At 44.9% G+C, this 22,930-nt stretch overlaps 1 protein-coding gene across 1 annotated transcript in view; it reads right to left on the reverse strand.

Moving 5' to 3' along the window:
* Positions 1–22,930, reverse strand: part of LG05H8orf89 (linkage group 05 C8orf89 homolog) — an 82,858-nt gene that overhangs the window by 34,952 nt on the left and 24,976 nt on the right. The window contains exon 6 of the mRNA XM_073631800.1: positions 22,800–22,894. Within this exon, the coding sequence (XP_073487901.1) occupies positions 22,800–22,894 (95 nt within the window). The remainder of the gene's footprint in view (positions 1–22,799; positions 22,895–22,930) is intronic.

Here is a 22,930-nt window from a genome sequence, read left to right on the forward strand (position 1 = left end):
TCTAGGCTTCCGTGTGACTGTAACAGTCCTTCTAGAGCCCTTTTTTGAGGGGTTTTCCATCCCCCTTCCGACCATAGCCTCATGCACAAAGCAGAGGTACTACCAGAAGGAATGCATCCACTGCTTGAGCAATAGTCCAGCCCTGTAGCTGCTATTAATGCTCAGCCTGATGCAGTAGTAAATGTGTCAAAAGGAATACCTGTGTCACCAAACCTCTTATATGCCACCTTTGCTCTTGTGTCCCTCCTGCTGCATGTAACAGCACAAATGGTGCCTTTTTTAAAACATACCTTCCCGCGCTGGACGTTGGAGGACGCCAATGCCGCGCTAATCCCCGCCCCCCTGTTGCCTATGGCCCTTTCCCTCTTTTTTGAAAAAGAGCTCTTTCCCGCGTGAGCACGGGCTCTTGATCCTATGGGATCCACAGGGAGGAAGGAGAAATGGCGAGGGGGTCTGAAAGCTGCTGAGCGGCGTGCCGTTCACGCTGTTTTGTTTTTTTTTAATTCTTGTGGCGCTCTATCCCTGAGAAGAGGAGAAGGAATAGCATAGGGGGGCATCTGGTGGGGAGAGGGAACCCCCCCAGACTTACTGGAGGTCTGCTGCTTGGCTGGAGGAAAAAGAACTGCTGCTTCCTGGACACAACGTGGGCTTTCTGAGAAGCATGAGACAATAAGTGCTCAATACAGCCCCCCAGTGGTGACACATAGGCATGACAACACTTACTAAATTTAAAGGAGACAATCATAAGCAAATTTTAAAAATTTCTTAGAAAACTCCACTTACCTTTCCCCCCGCAGGGTTTTCTGTGGTAAACCAACAGACCCAATCTTCACCCTTCACGGTGGGTTCCGTTAAACCTTCAGGAGCTGGGGATCCTCAAGGAAACCCACAATCCTGGGCCTGTAATAGCACCACCCCCAGTAAAAACTTTATGGCCTTAATACCAAAAAGTACTGGATCCCGGGGTCCAGCTCTCTAAAAAGAGAAGCGTTACAGGCAAGACCTCATTTCTTCAGATACGAGGCCCGGGTACCATTCAATTCGAGCAAAAAGACACTTTGAATGGATCCGGCTGCATGGCTAACCCCAGCAAGGATTGCTCCAGTGGAGCTCAGCACAGCACATCTTTACTTGTGACCAACACCTTAGACACTGGCGAAAAAACTGAGATACTCCCAGTAGTGGGAGGGATCACGGATGTGGAAATACGGGGCAATTTAGGTAACAGCGATCACAGGTCAATTCGTTTCAGTACAAATCACACAAATAGGAAACATAAAGGGAATACAAAGACACTGAATTTCAAAAGAGCCAACTCCCCTAAACTACAAACCTTGCTAAAAGGCATAAATTGGGATAAAATATTAGGAACAAAGAATACGGAGGAGAGATGGGTTTGCTTTAAGAGCATATTAAATAAGGGCATTAGCCAATGTATCCCATTGGGTAATAAATTTAAAAGAGCGAACAAAAATCCTGGATGGCTTAACTCCAATATAAAAATGCATATAAAAGCAAAGGAGAAGGCCTTCAAAAAATACAAGGTTGAGGGATCATCCTCAGCATTCAGACTTTATAAAGAATGCAATGAAAAATGTAAGGGTGCAATTAGGACGGCTAAGAACATGAAAGACACATGAGACACTGAGATACTCCCAGTAGTGGGAGGGATCACGGATGTGGAAATACGGGGCAATTTAGGTAACAGCGATCACAGTTCAATTTGTTTCAGTATAAATCACACAAATAGGAAAAATAAAGGGAATACAAAGACACTGAATTTCAAAAGAGAGACACATGACAGAGGAGAGCAAAAAAAATCCCAAGAAATTCTTTAAGTATGTAAACAGTAAAAAAGGGAGGACAGACCATATTGGCCCCATAAAGAATGAGGAAGGACATCTGGTCACAAAGGATGGGGAGATGGCGAAGGTATTGAATGTATTCTTCTCCTCAGTCTTCGCGAGTGAATCGGGGGGCTTCAGTAACCAAAACTGCAGTGTTTATCCTCATGACACAACACAGGAAGCACCTCCATGGTTAACAGAGGACAGAATTAAAATTAGACTTGAGAAACTTAACATTAATAAATCACCGGGACCAGATGGCTTGTATCCGAGGGTACTTAGGGAACTCAGTCAAGTGATTGCCAGACTGTTGTTCCTAATTTTTACAGATAGTCTACTGACTGGAATGGTACCAGCTGATTGGAGAAAAGCCAGTGTAGCACCAATATTTAAAAAGGGCCCAAAATACATCCCTGGGAATTACAGACCAGTTAGCCTAACATAAATAGTATGTAAACTCTTGGAGGGGATGATAAGGGACTATATACAAGATTTTAGTAATAAGAACTGTATCATTAGCAGTAATCAACATGGATTCATGAAGAATCGTTCTTGCCAAACCAATCTATTAACCTTCTATGAGGAGGTGAGTTGCCATCTAGATAAAGGAAGGCCCGTAGACGTGGTGTATCTGGATTTTGCAAAAGCATTTGACACAGTTTCCCATAAACGTTTACTGTACAAAATAAGGTCCGTTGGCATGGACCATAGGGTAAGTACATGGATTGAACACTGGCTACAAGGGCGAGTTCAGAGGGTGGTGATAAATGGGGAGTACTCAGAATGGTCAGGGGTGGGTAGTGGGGTTCCCCAGGGTTCTGTGCTGCGACCAATCCTTTTTAATTTGTTCATAAACGACCTGGAGGATGGGATAAACAGTTCAATCTCTGTATTTGCAGACGATACTAAGCTAAGCAGGGCAATAACTTCTCCGCAGGATGTGGAAACCTTGCAAAAAGACCTGAACAAATTAATGGGGTGGGCGACTACATGGCAAATGAGGTTCAATGTAGAAAAATGTAAAATAATGCATTTGGGTGGCAAAAATATGAATGCAATCTATACTCTGGGGGGAGAACCTCTGGGAGAATCTAGGATGGAAAAGGACCTGGGGGTCCTAGTAGATGACAGGCTCAGCAATGGCATGCAATGCCAAGCTGCTGCTAACAAAGCAAACAGAATATTGGCATGCATTAAAAAGGGGATCAACTCCAGAGATAAAACGATAATTCTCCCACTCTACAAGGCTCTGGTCCGGCCGCACCTGGAGTATGCTGTCCAGTTCTGGGCACCAGTCCTCAGGAAGGATGTACTGGAAATGGAGCGAGTACAAAGAAGGGCAACAAAGCTAATAAAGGGTCTGGAGGATCTTAGTTATGAGGAAAGGTTGCGAGCACTGAACTTATTCTCTCTGGAGAAGAGACGCTTGAGAGGGGATATGATTTCAATTTACAAATACTGTACTGGTGACCCCACAATAGGGATAAAACTTTTTCGCAGAAGAGAGTTTAATAAGACTCGTGGCCACTCATAACAATTAGAAGAAAAGAGGTTTAACCTTAAACTACGTAGAGGGTTCTTTACTGTAAGAGCGGAAAGGATGTGGAATTCCCTTCCACAGGCAGTGGTCTCAGCGGGGAGCATTGATAGCTTCAAGAAACTATTAGATAATCACCTGAATGACCGCAACATACAGGGATATACAATGTAATACTGACACATAATCACACACATAGGTTGGACTTGATGGACTTGTGTCTTTTTTCAACCTCACCTACTATGTAACTATATAGTGGGAGGGGTTATATAGGGGGTACACTTTTTGTCTTAGGGTGTTCCAGTGTCCATCACCTGAAGGTGGCCTATAACCCACATAGTAACTACTAGGGCTCTATGTCCAGTGAAGTACGATAAGAAATCCTGCTCGTCAGTCCTGCCTACTTAAGCCGTCCAGCCCATATGATCTCTGTGTTCCTGTTAAAGATTTGCTTGGCTGACATTCCTTCAGGTTCCAGAACCTGCTTGCTGTTCTACTACGCTGTTCTCTGGCTCCCTGACGTTTTGGCTTGTTTGACTATCCATTCCGGTTCCTGAACTCTGGCTATGTTTTGACTAAATTTACTCTGTCTACCTTTTTTTATTATTATTAACTGCTTGCTGCCTGCCCACCGTCAAATGACGGCGGAGCGGTGCAGCTCTCGTTCTGGTACGACGTCATATGACAGTGTCCCAGAACGGCTGCGCCCGCGGCCCGATCTCTGTAAAGAGCCGTGTCTGCGGCTCTTTAACCATGTGATCGGCTGTATCCAATCACAGCTGGTCACATATAAACAAGGAAGTGCGGTAATTGGCCCTCCTCACCTCACACTGACAGAGTGTGAGGACAGGAGAGCCGATCAGCGGCATCTCCTCACAGTGCCTGCCAGTGGCAGCAATCAGTGCCCACCACTGCTCACAAGTGCCACCAATCAGTGCCCATTAGCGATGCCAGTCAGTGTTGGCAATCAGTGCCACCTATCAGTGCTGCCCATCAATGCCCATCACTGCTGTCAAACAATGCCCATCAGTGCCACCCATCAATGCCCATCAGTGCCACCTAACAGTGCCCATCAGTGCTGCCTATCAGTGCTCATCAGTGCCACATATCAGTGCCAACTATCAGTGCCCATAAGTGCGGCCTACTAGTGCCCATAAGTGCGGCCTATTAGTGCCTCATCAGTGCCGCCTCATCAGTGCCCATAAGTGCCACCTCATCAATGCCCACCAGTTCAGCCTATCAGTGCCCATTAGTGCCGCCTCATCAGCGCACATCAGTGAAGGTGAAAAATTACTTAGTTACAAAATTTACTGACAGAAAAAAAGTAAAAAATATTTTTTTTCCAAAATTTTTGGTCTTTTTTTTGTAAAAAATAAAAAACCCAGCAGTTATTAAATACCACAAAAAAAGCTATATTTGTGTAAAGAAAATGATAAACAATTTGTCTGGGTACAGTGTAGCATGACCTCGCAATTGTTATTCAAAGTACAACAGCGCTGAAAGCTGAAAAATGGCCTGGGCAGGAAGGGGAGTGTTAGTGCCTGGTAGGCAAGTGGTTAAGGATTTACCCCCTTCCTGACCAGAGCACTTTTTACAAATTGGCACTGCGTCGCTTTAACTGCTAATTGCGCAGTCATGCAATGCTGTACCCAAACGAAATTTGCGTCCTTTTCTTCCCACAAATAGGGCTTTCTTTTGATGGTATTTGATCACCTCTGTGATTTTTATTTTCTGTGCTATAAACGGAAAAAGACCGAAAATTTTGAAAAAAATGATATTTTCTACTTTTTGTTCTAAAAAAATCCAATAAACTCATTTAGGCCAAAATGTATTCAGCCACATGTGTTTGGTAAAAAAAAATGTCAATAAGCATATATTTATTGGTTTGCGCAAAAAGTTATAGTGTCTACAAACTAGGGTACATTTTCTGGAATTTACACAGCTTTTAGTGTATGACTGCCTATGTCATTTTTTGAGGTGCTAAAATGGCAGGGCAGTACAAAACCCCCCCAAATGACCCCATTTTGGAAAGTAGACACCCCAAGGAAATTGCTGAGAGGCATGTTGAGCCCATTGAATATTAATTTTTTTTGTCCCAAGTGATTGAATAATGACAAAAAAAAAAAATTACAAAAAGTTGTCACTAAATGATGCACAAAGTTGTCACTAAATGATATATTGCTCAAACATGCCATGGGCATATGTGGAATTACACCCCAAAATACATTCTGCTGCTTCTCCTGAGTACGGGGATACCACATGTGTGGGACTTTTTGGGTACCTAGCCGCGTACGGGGCCCTGAAACCAAGCACCGCCTTCAGGATTTTTAAGGGCGTAAATTTTTTATTTCACTCCTCACTACCTATCACATTTTTGAAGGCCATAAAATGCCAAGATGGCACAACCCCCCCCCCCCCAAATGACCCCATTTTGGAAAGTAGACACTCCAAGCTATTTGCTGAGAGGCATGTTGAGTCCATGGAATATTTTATATTTTGCCACAAGTTGCAGGAAAATGACAATTTTATTTTTTTTTTGCACAAATTTGTCACTAAATGATATATTGCTCAAACATGCCATGGGCATATGTGGAATTACACCCCAAAATACATTCTGCTGCTTCTCCTGAGTACGGGGATACCACATGTGTGGGACTTTTTGGGAGCCTAGCTGCATACGAGGCCCCGAAAACCAATCACTGCCTTCAGGATTTCTAAGGGCGTAAATTTTTGATTCACTCCTCACTACCTATCACAGTTTCGAAGGCCATAAAATGCCAAGATAGCACAACCCCCCCCCCCCCCAAATTACCCCATTTTGGAAGGTAGATACCCCAAGCTATTTGCTGAGAGGCATGGTGAGTATTTTGCAGCTCTCATTTGTTTTTGAAAATGAATAAAGACAACAAAAAACATTTTTTTTTTCTTTTTTTCAATTTTCAAAACTTTGTGACAGAAAGTGAGGTCTGCAAAATACTCACTATACCTCTCAGCAAATAGCTTGGGGTGTCTACTTTCCAAAAGAGGGTCATTTGGGGGGTGTTTGTGCCACATGGGCATTCCATGGCCTCCGAAACTGTGATAGGCAGTGAAGAGTGAAATCAAAAATTTACGCCCTTAGAAAGCCAGAAGGCGGTGCTTGGTTTTCGGGGTCCCGTACGTGGCTAGGCTCCCAAAAAGTCTCACACATGTGGTATCCCCATACTCAGGAGAAGCAACAGAATGTATTTTGGGGTGTAATTTCACATATTCCCATGGCATGTTTAAGCAATATATCATTTAGTGACAACTTTGTGCAAAAAAAAAAAAAAAAAATTGTCTTTTTCCCTCAACTTGTGTTACAATATAAAATATTCCATGGACTCGACATGCCTCTCAGCAAATAGCTTGGGGTGTCTACTTTCCAAAATGGAGTCATTTGGGGGGGGTTTGAACTGTCCTGGCATTTTATGCACAACATTTAGAAGCTTATGTCACACATCACCCACTCTTCTAACCACTTGAAGACAAAGCCCTTTCTGACACTTTTTGTTTACATGAAAAAATTATTTTTTTTTGCAAGAAAATTACTTTGAACCCCCAAACATTATATATTTTTTTTAAAGCAAATGCCCTACAGATTAAAATGGTGGGTGTTTCATTTTCTTTCACACAGTATTTGCGCATCGATTTTTCAAACGCATTTTTTGGGGAAAAAAAACACTTTTTTAAAACTTTAATGCACTAAAACACACTATATTGCCCACATGTTTGATGAAATAAAAAAGATGATCTTAGGCCGAGTACATGGATACCAAACATGACATGCTTTAAAATTGCGCACACGAGCTGTGGTGGAAGGGGGGGGGGCGTGACCGGATGCTGGGGTGAGGGAGAGCGATGCAGCTGAACCTGACCCTCGCTCTCACTCCCGCTCCTGAGATAAGGACGCAGCATGGCTGGAAAAGGACGTTGTGGAGGGGGGAATGCCTGAAGCACCAGGGGGCGGTAATAGCTGCGGTACACTGCCCGGATGCACGGCACTGTGACACGCTGTCACGCTGTCTGGACGGAGCTGCGTTGAACCTACACACACTGTTCCTGTGTTAAGCTGAGTTACACACGGCTCTCCTGAGAAGGACATCGGCGGCGCTCAGCCCTGTGAGAGAGGGGGGCGCTGACGTCCAGGATCGAGCTGGGGTATTGGAGAGTCCTTGAAAAAATTCTTAACCAAGCAGCAGAGGATTCTACCCACAGCGTTAGAGGGGGTGAGTAGGTGGTTATTTACTTACTCACCTGCAGTACACAAGCTCACAAAGGCTTATCAAAGAAAAGGCTCATACAGCTCATATAGCTAATAACTTGGTGGGGGAGAAGAGGCACACCCCCAGGCCAGAGTGAAACTTAGCTAGTGGTGGGAATAGCGCCCTGTCGGTATGACGAGAAGGAAGGGGATAGAGGATGGAACAGCGCAGGAGGGGTTGGGGGCCCCCGGACCTGGTGGCACGAAGGAAAAGGGGAACCAAGTGGCAGCCAAACTGGAGCGCTTTGCGCACACCCCGAATCAAACCCCCAAAAAGGCTAGCAGCACAGGGGGAGCCCAGCAACAAATTGGCCACCCTGGGAGGAGAAGTCAGGCCCAAGAGAATGGGACTTTGGTAGCTATACCACCAGCGGGCCCAGCAGCAGCAGCAGGAGGCCCAGAAAAACAACAGGTCTTGGGTGCAGAGGGGGCAGTAGGGGGAGGCCAGTGTGACCCGATTAATGGAAAAGAGCCATCCCTAAATGACATTTTTCTGGCTGTTAACAATTGCAAACAATCAATTAATGAACTGTCCGAGCAACTTAAGGGCATCAGGGATGAATTGTTAACCGTCAAGGAAGATGTGCGTGCAGTGTGCATACGAACAACAGCTTTGGAGGAAAGGTTCAGTCAAATGGAAGATGAGGTATTTCCTTTAAAACAAGAAGTAGCACTTATGAAAACCCAACTGAAGGACTGCCTACAGAAAATGGATAATATGGAGAACAGGTTGCACAGGGAAAATCTGCGGGTACTTGGGCTCCCAGAGGGCTGTGAGGGTAATAATCCCATCAGGTTTATGGAAGACTGGCTGAGAGAGAAATTTGGCAGGGATTCATTCTCAAAACACCTTCGCTATAGAGCGCGCACATAGAATAGCCCCCAGGACCTCGGCTCCAGGGGGCCATCCCAGGCCTTTTATTTTTAAACTTTTATGTTTTCGGGACAAGGTTACTATCCTGCAGAAGGCAAGAGAATTAAGAAATATCCAGCATAATGGTGCTAGGATTTCAATATATCCGGACTTTTCCCCCGAGCTACAGAGAGAAAGAGCCAAATTTGGAGATTGTAAAAGAAAGCTTCAACAACTAAGAGTTAACTATGCGCTATTGTACCCAGCACGGCTGTGTGTCTCAGCTCAGGCTTTTTCCCACCCCTAAGGATGTATCAATTTGGTTAGAGAATAATGAAGAGAGAATAAGGTGGGGAGAAGAAATCTAGACACTTTTTTTTTTTTTTTTTGAATCTTTTTGGACCTTTTTTGTGTGCTGGGGTTCCCCTTTTTTTTTTTTTTTCCGTTTCTCAGCTGTTTGTTCTATATTTACTGTTTTTTTAGAATGTAATCTGGAGTGGAGTGGCGGGGGGGGGGGGCGGGGGGATGGTAGGGGATTAAATATAAATATAAGTTATAAATGCAAATATATTAGTAAGACGTATTAGGATGGCTTAATTCACTAGCACATTAATTATAATATCAATAAGTATAAATACTCAGGGGATAGTTCCCCTTCTACTAGGTTTGGTGCACGTTTTTTTTTTCTCTAGCCTCAGAGAGTTTTTGAAGGTCACTATAGAAGCTGGAAGGGTAGGCCCAAATTTGGGCATAGGGGTTTGGGATGGGGGGGGAGGGAGGGGGGGTGCTGGGGGGGAGAGGGGAGGGGGTTGGGGGGCGATTTGGGATGGGGGGGTGTACACTGTGGGTAGAGAGGGGGGAGCATGGTCACGGATGGATGAGTGTCGGTTTAGCCTATCACAGCAAAGGGACACAAAAAAAAAGTAGGGCTACACATAATGTTCACAAAAAAAAAAGGTGGTTTGGGCCATTAGAAGACTAGCATGTGGTAAGGTCACTAGGCCTAAGGGCTGATGATAACCGAAAAAAGGTGTAATAAAACCCCAGGAATTGGTGGAAGGGTTAATATATGTGCATGGAATGTAAGGGGGATTGGGGATAATTTAAAAAAACAGGTAATTTTTTCAATAGCCAAGAGGAGGAAAGTTTAAATACTCTGCCTGCAGGAGACCCATTTGGTAAAGGACTCAATTAAAACTTTAGATAACGCGCAATTTCGAACACAGTATCACTCCACCCACTCCTCCTATTCCAGAGGGGTGAGTGTATTGATAAGAACCGGTTTTCCCTTCTCCTGCAGTCAGAGCAAGGTGGACGAACACGGGCGGTATATCTTTCTTTCCTGTTTGATAGAAAATAAAAGATTTATTTTGGCCAACGTTTATATCCCTCCCCCATTTAGCATGGCAATACTGGATGATTTAGCCAGTTTTATCATGTACTTTCCCGGGACCCCAGTCATAGTGGTGGGTGATTTTAATATGACAATGGACAACAGTATAGATAGGTTCCCTCCCAAAATTGGAACAAGAGCGTCACCTAAGAGCCCCCTTATGCAATATTGTGATGAAATAGGATTGGTAGACATCTGGAGGAGGAGGCATCCTGGGGAGAAACATTATTCATGCCACTCCAGGACTCATGCCACCTTATCCAGAATCGACCTGGTCCTGGGAAATGAGGAGGCATTAAATGTAGTGGAGGAAATAACGTATGAGCCAAGGGCCGTCTCGGACCACACGCCTGTTATTACTGCTGTGAAGATAGGAGAGCACCACAACAGGGGGAGTTGGAAGGTTAATCCCTTCTGGCTTGATTTAATAGGAGAAGAGGAGAGAATGAAGGAGAGCCTATCAGAGTTTGTTAAAATAAACCTGGGCTCGACCTCATTGGGGGTTGTTTGGGACTCCCTGAAGGCATATCTCTGGGGAGTACTAATCCAGAAAATCACATTTAGTAAAAAGCAATCGCAAGCAGAAGAACAAAAAGCTAAAGAGAGTGTAAAAGTAGCAGAGGCACAGTACGTAGATGCACCATCCCAATCCAACTATGAGCTCTGGGTGGAGAGACAGGACGAGTACAGTAGGGTTCTCCGGGAAGGGCTGGTAAAGAAGAGATTATTTCAGAGGCGGAGCTTTTTCGGAGAAGGGGAGCGAGTTGGGAAGGCTCTGTCTCTGATAATCAAGGCAAACGGCCACCTTGGTACAATAGCAGCAATTAAGGGGGGGATGGAGTAATGAAAAAAAACACTCCTGATATACTGTGTGAATTTAGGACATACTTTGAGAAGTTGTACAGCTCTCATAGAGTAAATGTGGAGGCGGAAATGCAAGTTTTCTTTGAGGGGTTAAGGATAACCCCATTAACAAGCGAAGATAGGGAAATGCTGGATGCTCCACTGACCCTTGCAGAATTGCAGAGGGCAGTGGGAGATATGGCAGGCCAGAAGTCACCGGGCCCCGACGGCCTGCCCATTGAAATATTCAAAAAATATGGGGAGGTATTATTGCCCCTACTCTTGGAGGTGCTTAACGGAGCCAGGGAGGACGGGGTCCTGCCTTCGTCCATGTCAGAAGCTATAATAATAACCCTGTTGAAAGAAGGGAAGAGCCCAATAGATATGGCCTCATATAGGCCTATCTCGCTCTTGTGTTCGGACGTGAAGATTTTGGCAAAAGTAATGGCCGCAAGGCTGAATAAGATAATTTCCAAACTAATACATACGGATCAGACTGGGTTCATCCCGAATAGATCTACAAGTACGAACATAAGACGAGTGTACCTGAATATGCAAATACCTGTGGAAAATAGTGGGGGGAGAGCGGCCCTCTCATTGGACGCGGCCAGAGCCTTCGATTCCCTGGAATGGCACTATCTGTGGAAGGTACTAGCGGAATACCAGTTTGGCCCTGGGTTTGTCCAATGGTTAAGGCTGTTATACAGTGGTCCGAGGGCTAGGGTGAAGATCAATGGTCAGTGCTCGGAGGGGTTCCAGCTGAGCAGGGGTACGAGACAGGGGTGCCCTCTGTCCCCCCTGCTCTTTGCCCTGGCAGTTGAGCCTTTGGCGATGGCCCTGAGGGCGGCACATGGGGTGCAGGGGTTTAAAAGAAGGAAGGGGACAGACAAGGTAGCTATGTATGCAGATGACATCCTGCTGTTCTTGGCAGATATGCAGAACTCATTAAAAACAGCCATAGGGATAGTTGAGGAATTTGGCGTTTTTTCCGGGCTGTTGATTAACTGGGAGAAATCAGTAATCTTACCTATAGATCCGCTGAATGAACCCCTTCCTTGTCAAGTATCCCAGGTTAAAATAGTCAGCCAAATGAAATATCTGGGTATTAATATAACCAGTGGACAGTATATATCCCGTAACTTAGTCCCACTTATGAAAAAATTAAAGCAGAAATGCCGGGTGTGGGGTCGCCTGCCCCTCTCGGTCGTCGGACGCTGCAACCTGATCAAGATGGTCTGGCTACCCCAACTTTTATATGTTTTGCAGAACTCCCCTGTGTGGATTCCTAAGCACTGGTTTAAAAAAATAGACAGTGTGTTTAGAGAACTTATTTGGAAAGATGGGACGGCCAGGATCGGTTTGCGGACGTTGCGACGGCCAGAGGTGAGGGGCGGCCTGGCAGTACCGGATCCGTACGGATACTTTTTGGCCTCCCAACTGCAGCAAATGGGAGGCAGTAATAGGTCATGGGAGGAAGGAGTGGGCAGTAGCGTCTTGTGGAACGACATCGGCCATGATATGATCGCCGAGGCATTAGAGGCAGACTCATTTGGTACTAAGTGCCCCACTACCCAACTGATGGTTAAGGCTTGGGTACAAGCCAAAAGAATTCTGGGATATACTGGCTTTGCGGAATTTTCCCCACTCTGGGATAATAACAACCTTAATGAGCTTAAAAAAATGGGACACGTTGTGGAGTGGGACCGCCAGGGTATTCATTTCCTGGCACAGGTATATAAAGAGGGGAGGTTAAAATCTTTTAAGGAGTTGGTAGAGGAGTATGCAATTTCTAATAGATCTTTTTACAGGTATTTGCAACTCAGGCATGCCCTAGAGGCACAATTTGGGAAGGATGCGCCAGTGTGGTGCGAAATGACCTCTTTGAGAAAGCTTATTGATGCGCATACTAGGAAGGGGTTGATTTCTGATATGTACAGATGTCTGAACGCATCAGCCCAGGGGGGCATGGTGGAAAACAAGAACAGGATCAAATGGGAGGGAGATGTGGGAGCACTGTCCGATGATCAATGGACGCAGGTTCTGTCGCTGGGGCCCAGGGTCACTCTCTCTCCTTCTCTCTCCTATAGGGCATATTACACACCATTGAAATTATTTAAGTGGGGTAAGAGGCCCGACCCAAAGTGCCAGAGGTGTGGGGGAGGGTATGAAGACCTGATCCACATGTTTTGGCGATGCCGCAAACTACATATATATTGGAAAGGGGTCGTGGAAAGGATAAATCTGGTGTTTGGGACGTCATTGAGAGTAGAGGCGAGAGAGTGCCTGTTGGGACTAACGGGGGATAAGGTGGCCTCGAGGGACATACAGACAGCAAGGATCAGATGCCTGTTTCAGGGTAAAAAGCTTATCGCACAGTATTGGCAGAGAAAGGAAGCACCGACGGTTTCAGAATGGGTGAATGCAGTTAGAGAGGTGATCTGCAGAGAGAAATATATATACAAGAAGAGGGGTAACTTTAAGAAATTTGAAAAAATATGGAAAGCATGGCTAGACCTGGAAGGGGTTGGATTGATAGGAGGAGTGGGTTGTGGATGGTCTGGGGAGGGGGGGATGGTTGAATGAATAGTAAAATGTATGGTAAAGTGCATGGTGGGGAATGGATGGGGGGTGGGAGAGTGAACGGGGGAAAAAAGGTAGAAAACTATTCTCGTAGCCTACAGCATAAGGGCGAGTTGATCTGACGCGCATTAGAATGATAATAATATAGGGATAGGTATTAATGTGTTTTTTCTTATGACAATATTCCTTGTTCCCTTATTGTATGTTTGTTGTAATGGAAATTTTTTTCTCAAATAAAAAGATTTAAAAAAAAAAAAAATTGCGCACACACGTGCAGTGGCAACAAACTAAATACATTTTTAAAAGCCTTTAAAAGCCTTTACAGGTTACCACTTTAGATTTACAGAGGAGGTCTACTGCTAAAATACTGCCCTCGATCTGACCTTCGCGGTGATACCTCACATGCATGGAGCAATTGCTGTTTACATTTTATTCCAGACCGATGCTTGCGTTCGCCTTTGCTCGAGAGCAGGGGGGAACAGGAGGGGCTTTTTTTTTTTTTTTGCTTTTTTTTTTTTTGCTTATTTTATCTTATTTTTAAACTGTTCCTTTCATTTTTTTTTTTAATAATTTTTATTGTTATCTCAGGGAATGTAAATATCCCCTATGATAGCAATAGGTAGTGACAGGTACTCTTTTTTGAAAAAATTGGGGTCTATTAGACCCTAGATCTCTCCTCTGCCCTCAAACTATCTGACCACACCAAGATCGGTGTGATAAAATGCTTTCCCAATGGCGCTGTTTACATCCGGCGAAATCTAAGTCATGAAATGCTCGTAGCTTCCGGTTTCTTAGGTGATAGAGAGGTTTGGAGCCACTCTGGTCTCTGATCAGCTCTATGGTCAGCTGGCTAAATCACCAGCTGCATTCTCAGGTTCCCTGTTGGGATAGGTGAGCCAGAGAAAAACATGGAAGACGGTGGGGGGGTGCATTCCCTCCCACTGCTTGTAAAAGCAGTCTAGAGGCTAATTAGCTGCTAGGATTGCTGTTACATGAAAGCCGAACGCTGGCTGAAAAGAATGATACCAAGATGATACCTAAACCTGCAGGCATCATTCTGGTATAACCACTCAAAGTCCAGCAACATACCAGTACGTTGCTGGTCCTTGTTGGGCATATATTGTAAACTTTTTTTTCATGCAGTCTGTGGGCTGAACGAAAAAAAGAGATTGATCGGTGGGTATGCCCACCATTAGAATACCTCCCTTCATCCACCCACTTCTAATGATGGGCATACATGCACCGTATATATATCCCGAAGCATGGGGGCATCCTCCCGCAAAAGTTAGGAGCAAATCGCTCCTCTGCCCTCTGCTGCCCCACGCTTCGGCATATATGCTGAAGTATGTAACTGTGGTGGTGAAATCACCTCCGACAGCGATGGAGTCACGGCTTTATGTATCGTGGGAGCAAACGCTGTTGCTGTCAAGATAAATAAATCCGCGCTGCAACTGAATGGCATACCTGCTAAGCAAATGATGGCTAACAATAAAACAAAGTAACATTACAGTATAACAGTAAGACTTACCATACCTGCAAAGCAAATACAAAAAAAACATAGTAAAAAATAAAACATTTAACGCAACTTGTGCCTACCTAAAATATATATATGCCGAAACATGGGGGCATCCTCCCACAAAAGGTAGGAGCAAATCGCTCCTCCACCCACTGCTGCCCCCACACTTCGGCATATATGCGAAGTATGTAACTGTGGTGGTGAAATCACCTCCGACAGCGCTGGAGTCACGGCTTTATGTATTGTGGGAGCAAACGCTGTTGCTGTCAAGATAAATAAATCCACGCTGCAACTGAATGGCATACCTGCTAAGCAAATGATGGTTAACAATAAAACAAAGTAACATTACAGTATAACAGTAATGCCCCGTACACACGGTCGGATTTTCCGATGGAAAATGTCCGATCGGAGCGTGTTGTCGGAAATTCCGACCGTGTGTGGGCTCCATCGGACATTTTCCATCGGATTTTCCGACACACAAAGTTGGACAGCAGGAGATAAAATTTTCCGACAACAAAATCCGATCGCGTCAATTCCGACCGTGTGTGGCCTGTTCCGACGCACAAAGTGCCACGCATGCTCAGAAGAAATTCCGAGACGGGACAGCTCATTCTGGTAAACTTAGCGTTCGCAATGGATACAGCACTTTCGTCACGCTGCAATGTTAAAAATGGTTCAATATAGCACACTCTCTTCTTCTTTATAATGTGACAAGAATTAAGTAGTTTTGCTGCTCATATTCACACACACTTCTCACAAACTTCTTTCGTTACTATTTATCGGGATTCCCTCAATATATTTTGATTTCTCACATCTGACAACATATTTTTGTATATTTTTTATATATTTTTGGGCTTTAATGTAGATTCTTTTTTTGTGTTTCTATTTTTTTTTTTTTTTTTGCGATTTTGATTTGTACTCCCGAAAATGTTTGAGTGTGTTTTTTTGTGACAAGTTCCCACAACACCATTGATATGTTGTTCTATTTAATCTGTAGGAGATTGTTTGGTGTTGTTGTCTCTTGTTAATTTCACATTTTATGTTAGAAATGTACCTGAATCCTCACCAACAAACTGTCCTTTTTGGATGAAAACACACTCAGGAGAGTAGAATTTCCCCAAAAAATTTATTAAGGGCTCACAACTATAAACAAAGAGGGAGGCAACGCTGGAGAAACTGCAGAAGTGGGTGAAGCCTTGTACCCCCAGGGCAGACATCAATTATTTAAAAGCCAAATTGGTGGCCTGAGGAGTCCATATCTAAGAGAGGGCAGTGTGGTCCAGAAGTCCCAGAGATCTGGAAAGCAGCAGATGACATCTGTGTCCCCAGGCTGTGGTCATACGAGAGACTGCATCTTCTGTCAGACCAGACTGAACCCAGGGTCATCACTCTCTGGTCTTCTTTCCACGCCTCCTTCCACGTGGTGGCTCTGGTGGTGGAGTTGTGGCAGCAGGAGGAGGAGGAGGAGGAGGATCGTCCATCTCAATGACATCCGTCTTGGGTGTTAGTTCCCCACTCACCCCCTTACGTAGGACTTTATAAATAAGGTCCTCAGAGAGCCTGCGTTGGCCCTCCTGCATGCCCTGCAATTTGGTGGCAGCCATGCAGGCAAAGGCCTCTTCAGGAGTTGGTAAGGCTCTGAGGGACGCAGAAGCCTCCCGGATCAGCCTGAATGCTGAATCCTGCACGGGACTCGGAGTCGTCTTCCTGGCTCGTTTATGTGGCAGGCGGAGGGGAGGGACCTGAGACTCAGTGAGGCTGCGACTTGTCCCAGGCTTCTCCTGGCTGACACTTAGCCCCGCCTCCTCCTGGCTGCCACTAATCCCCGCCTCCTCCTGACTACCACATTCCACAACCTCCTCCTGGCTGAGGTCTTCCTGTGTATGAAAAAGGGATATAGTTTTAGTATTTTTTTCATCAATCACACACAATTTTCACCTCCTGACTGCTGCAAATTGAATGTTAACAAATATAACAGACTATCATTCTGAGCCCAGCATTTTTCATTCTTGTCCCAATTTTGGGTGCCCACTACTGTCTATTGATATGTAAAACACTTTTTTCAATCAGCAATTAGTGATCAATAATAAAATCTAGTAAACATCATTTATTTTTTGACCAGAAATCTGTAGAAGAATGCTATACCTGACTCCAGCTGGGCTCCTCCGTTTCTTCCTGGCTGGAAGGCCCAGGTTGGACATCGGAAGCCTCAGCTGGGGTGGAAGGAAGCATGGAAGGAAGAGTGGAGAGGGATTCCCTGACTTCAGTGTGGTCTGACAGAAATCGCAGTCTCTCATAGTACCAAAGCCTGGGGACATAAACGTCATCTGCTGCAGCTCCTGATCTCTGGGAATCCGTGACCTTCTTGCGCTCCCTTAGATAAGTGCTCCTCAGGCCACCAATTTTAGCTTTTAAATAAGGGATGATTGCTGTGGGGACCACCGGCTTCACCAACTCCAGCAGTTTCTCCAGCGCTGCCTGCCTCTTCTGTTTGTGGTTATAGTGGGGGTGTCTCACTTGCCACAGACAGGGCAGCTCCCTGTACTTGTCTATGAACAGGGGCAGGAAATTGTGGTCGTTGAACCCATCCATTTTCTCTGCAAGACACAACACTAGACAAACCCTAATGTAAGGCCAAACTCCCCTAATCTTGTTACAATATAGGCTTCCATTTCGAAACAGTATAGGCCCAAGTTTAGATATTACCTTCGTTATCACGATCGGCGTCTCCGATGCTCCTTCCTCCGCTCACAGATCGTACGTAAGACGCACGTGTGTTATGCTTTATACACACTGCGTATGCGTATAACTCCGCCCGCCCCTGACGTTCTTTCTAGTCTATCCCCCGCCCCTTTTCGTTCGGCGCAGTGGGGGAAGAGCACATGGCGGATAGACAGCAGGTGCGTGCTAATTGTAGCAACGAGGAGGAGGAGGAGGAAGGGCCGGAGCCTGAAACGTCCCGATCCAGAAGGAGATTTAAGGACTCAAATATGTCCTTTGGGGAGATGTTGGAAATGGTGGACATCCTGAAGAAGGCCGACTATGATGGAAAGTATGGGCCTTACCCCAACCCCAATGTCCGAAAGGCCAAGATCATGGCGAAAGTGGTCAGGAGTCTGCACCGGAAATTCGGGGTACGACGATCGAAAGATCAGCTCAGGAAGCAGTGGTCGGACCTGAAATTACGAGAACATAAGCAGTACAGAAAGATCCGGAGAGTGCTGCAAAAAAGTAAGTAGTTGTGCTGTGTTCCTATTCTTTATGTTTATTACGTTCGTGCTGCTCCATGTGCTTTTAGGAACTGTTGTACAGTTTAAAATGGCAACTTTCATGTTCATGGGTACATTATTCGTTCGGATCAAACATTTTTCGTTCCAAATATAAAATACCATTGTTTAGCCCATATGCATTTGGCCACCATTTTGACGCCCTATACTTGTCTTCAAAGAATTGGGTTGTGTAGATGGCTTTGTTACTAGAATGAAATGCAAACTAGATTGTGTGTAGGAGAGGACACTCAGCAGCTGTTTTCACATCTGGACACTGGAGCACTAGTGTGGGACACAAAAACGCCATTTTTATTAGGGGGGCCACACAGGTGCTCCAGTGTATACTATAGGGGGGGCTACATCTGTGAAGCTCACACTAAGCAGGTAAAGTATTGCAGGTTGACAAAGGGCATTCAACAAATTACAACTTGGAACTCTGCTAAAATTGACAATTGTACCTCACTTCCAAGCAATGTTTCCTATTTATAGTTCTGACATTAAATATCTGTGTGCTAATTATACCATTTTGTTTCACATAGGGGAGAAAAGACTTGGAAGACACCCCTCATCCGAGGAGACCAGAGCCCCCCCCCCTCTGGAAGAAGGGGAAATCCCCCCAACACAAGCTAAGCAGGAGGAAGAAGACGTGGTGGAACTAGTCACCACAACAGGTGAGTGTCTGCGACCACAGGCTCAGATAAGAGATGGATGGCGGCATTTTTTTAAACCAAATTTATTTTGGGGTTCCTCTCTTTTTAGGTGATCGTGAGGTTGTGGATGAAGATCCTTTCACATCCGAAAGTGCCCAGATCCTGATCGGGGAGATCATGGGGTGTAATTTACAATTGGAAATCATCAAGCAAAACATCAATGATGTTATTCCAAAATATAAAAACATCATTGATGTTTTGGGGCGAGTTTAAAACCCCTCCAAATCACTTTCTTCTTTTGTGTGCTACAATGTGCTAAATGTTTTTGTGATTTTTCCCAAAGCCAAATTTGGAGGATGCACACAGTGTGCCAACATGTGCTATCTGCCATCACGGGAGATCAATGGACGCGTTTTGGGGGTGCAACCCCTTCCTCAATAATAAAGTAGCGGTGAGGAAGGGCTTGCTCCCCCAAAACACATCCCTTGATCCCCCGTGATGGCAGGTAGCACATGTTGACATTGGGAAATTTGTGTGCGTCTTCCAAATTTGGCTTTTCCAGGGGTGATTTCCCCCCATCTGAACGCAATATCAAACACAGTTCCTAAATACTCATGTCTGATATTGCCTTCAAGTTCTACCAAATGTGAACTTTGTAAGATCAAGATTTGTGTCTTTCTTGTTGGTTTTACACAGGCCTGTTTTCTATAAAATGGACATTTTGATTTTGGATAATGCCACCACAAAAATTGGTATACAACAAACATGTTGGTTTGTGTGAAAAACCTTTGGTAAATGCACATGTGATTGTGCAGGTATTAAAAAGATTGTTAATCAAGAATGTGTGGATTATTGTCTCAACGCTACAACACTTTTGGGGTGATGTAATTGTTGTTTTCTGAGAAAATGGGGGTTATTTCCTAAGGGCAAATCCACTTTGCACTACAAGTGCAGTTTCAGTGCAGTTGCAAGTGCACTTGTAGTGAAATGTGTTTTTGCATTTAGTAAATAACAGCCAACAGTGCTTTGTAGAAGGTTACACAATCACGCCATTTTCTGCACTCCAAACATTTCTGTCAGGGTCAGCTAAAACAAACACAAGCAGTAAATGTCCACAAAGATTTTTTTTTTTTTTTATTATTATAAAAAGGCTTCACAGATTGTCTGGCATATTGATGGCCCCCCTACCTGCAAAGAACTCCTGGTATCGTAACCGGACATCACGGGCACTCAGGGAGGGCAAGCCAGGACGGCCGCTTTCAAGCGCCGTCAGTGTGGTTTGATGTATCATTCCGGCCTCAGGCCCAACTGAGCCAGCATAGTTGGCCGAATGTTTCCTTAAAAAGTTATGAAGAACACAGCACGCAAGTATTATATGGTTCAGTTTATACTCCGCCATATGGATGGGTGTCATAAATAGGCGGAACTGGCTGGCCAGGATTCCAAATGTGTTCTCCACCACTCTTCGGGCTCTGGCCAGCCGGTAATTAAAAACCCTCTGTTCCGGGGTGAGGGTCCTCATTGGGAATGGCCGCATCAGGTGGTCCCCCAGCGCAAACGCTTCATCAGCAACGAACACGAATGGGAGTCCTTCCACATTGTCCTCTGGAGCTGGCAAGTCCAAGCTGCCATTCTGGAGACGCCTGTAAAACTCCGTCTGGGCGATGACTCCACCATCGGACATCCGGCCATTCTTCCCCACGTCCACATACAAGAAGTCGTAATTAGCCGACACCACCGCCAACATCACTATACTATTGAACCCCTTGTAATTATAATAGTACGACCCCGAGTTGGGTGGTGGGACGATGTGGACGTGTTTCCCATCAATTGCCCCTCCGCAGTTAGGAAAGTCCCACCGCTTGGCAAAGTGGGAGGCCACAGTCTGCCATTCCTGTGGCGTGGAAGGAAACTGTTGAGGAAAAAACAATAAACATTACTATTTTTACTCTGAAACATGGCAAGCAGATTAGACACAAACATTATGGGGCAACCTCCAGATAGCATTTATTAAGGGGAATTTAACAACACCAAAGTATAAGGTACACCTATCATATTCCCCCTCCCCCCCTTTCATGGGCCATTTCTAACATTATAGGGGGTGTGTGGAAATCTTGGACAGGTAACCCTCTTCACTTCATTGAGAGATGAATGCCTAAATAATGGGGATTACTTGGAACAGCCCCTCCTTAGTTATACTATTGGCAGACCACTGGACAGGTAAGAAGTGTCTGAATACAAAGATATAAATACACACTGTACACATTTGAGGACATTTGGACATTCTGCTATTACCTATCAAGATAATAATAGGATACAAAAACTTTAAACAGTACCATTGGAAAGTATACAGGCAGGCCCTTGCACTACATGCTTTGGGTAATTCATCCATAAATCTGACCAGTAAAGAGGTGGGTATAGTGTGTATGGGTTTGGCAAAGTCAGCAGATAGATGATTGAGGATAGATAGAGAATTGGGATCAGCTGACTTAGCAGTTGGGGGAGGGAGGGTTACTAAAAATTATTTGGGGACACCACAAAAAAAAAGCCTCTGGCACTCTGCCTGAATTTAAAGAAAAAATAACATTTCCAAACATTTTAGGGGGTGTTTGGGGTAAAGCACTACTATGGAGCTGATAAAATACATTGTTAAGTGACTACATGAGGTGAATATAGGGCAGGAGACACCATGCTGGGGAGGTTATTGAAGGGCAAATATGTATGAAGGACATAAAATAATAATTACATAAAAATCCAGCATGCATGAGAACAAAGGGGACATTCACACGCATATTACAATCATGGTAATTAGGGAATGAGGAAAGAAATACAAGATATTATCAAACATTCAATACAATAAAATGTGATATTAAAGGATAAAAATCTTACCTTCATATACTCCTTCTGCAGGACCTGGATGATGGTAGAACAGGTCTCTGGGATAATGATACCCAGAGCCTGGCGGGAGATGCCTGTCGAGAACTTCAAGTCCTGCAGGCTTCTCCCTGTGGCCAAATACCGCAGGGTAGCGACCAACCTCTGCTCCGGAGTGATGGCTTGCCTCATGCAGGTATCCTGACTGCTGATATAGGGGGTCAGCGAAGCCAACAAACGGTGAAACACGGGGTCCGTCATCCTGAGAAAGTTCCTGAAATCATCAGGATTACTCTCACGGATCTCACGGAGCAAAGGCATATGAGAGAACTGGTCACGCTGAAGCAACCAATTCTTGGTCCATGAACTCCTCCCCACCCTGTTCATGGACTGGACTTGTGTCAAGGTCAGGACCCCTACACCAAGCCCCCGCACAGCACGAACTCTACGAGGAGTACGCATACGAAACATGGCTAGAAAACGGTCGGCTGCTCAGAACGAAGTAACAGAACGCACTGAAGAACAGCAAGGCCTGTGAAGAGCGACCTGAAAAACAGTAACGAACGAACAAGAATACAATGACTACCTAAAGTCACGCGGAACTTGCTGCACGCACTAAAGAGCAGATACAAACCCACAAGCTCAAACTGAACGGCAGAAAACTATCTGAAAGCCACGAGTCTGAAAAAGCGCGAATCGTCTCTCACCAAACTTTTACTAACACGAGATTAGCAAAAGGAGCCCAAAGGGTGCCGCGCTTGGTTCTGAACCGGCCTTTTCTAGTCTCGTCGTACGTGGCGTACATGACCGCGTGGTTGGCGATAGGAAATTCCGACAACTTTGTGCGACCGTGTGTAGGCAAAACAAGTTTGAGCCAACATCCGTCAGAAAAAATCCTAGGATTTTGTTGTCGGAATGTCCGAACAAAGTCCGACCGTGTGTATGCCCTATAAGACTTACCATACCTGCAAAGCAAATACAAAAAAAAAAAAGCAAAAAATAAAACATTTAACGCAACCTGTGCCTAAAATATATATATATGCCGAAGCATGGGGGCATCCTCCCACAAAAGGTAGGAGCAAATCGCTCCTCCACCCACTGCTGCCCCCACGCTTCGGCATATGCTGAAGTATGTAACTGTGGTGGTAAAATCACCTCCGACAGCGCTGGAGTCACGGCTTTATGTATCGTGGAAACAAACGCTGTTGCTGTCAAGATGAATAAATACGCTCTGCAGCTGAATGGCGTACCTGAAAACAAAAAAATGGTTAACAATAAAACACAGT

Source organism: Aquarana catesbeiana, linkage group LG05 (genome assembly GCF_042186555.1).
Source record: "Aquarana catesbeiana isolate 2022-GZ linkage group LG05, ASM4218655v1, whole genome shotgun sequence".
Classification (NCBI taxonomy): Eukaryota; Metazoa; Chordata; class Amphibia; order Anura; family Ranidae; genus Aquarana; species Aquarana catesbeiana.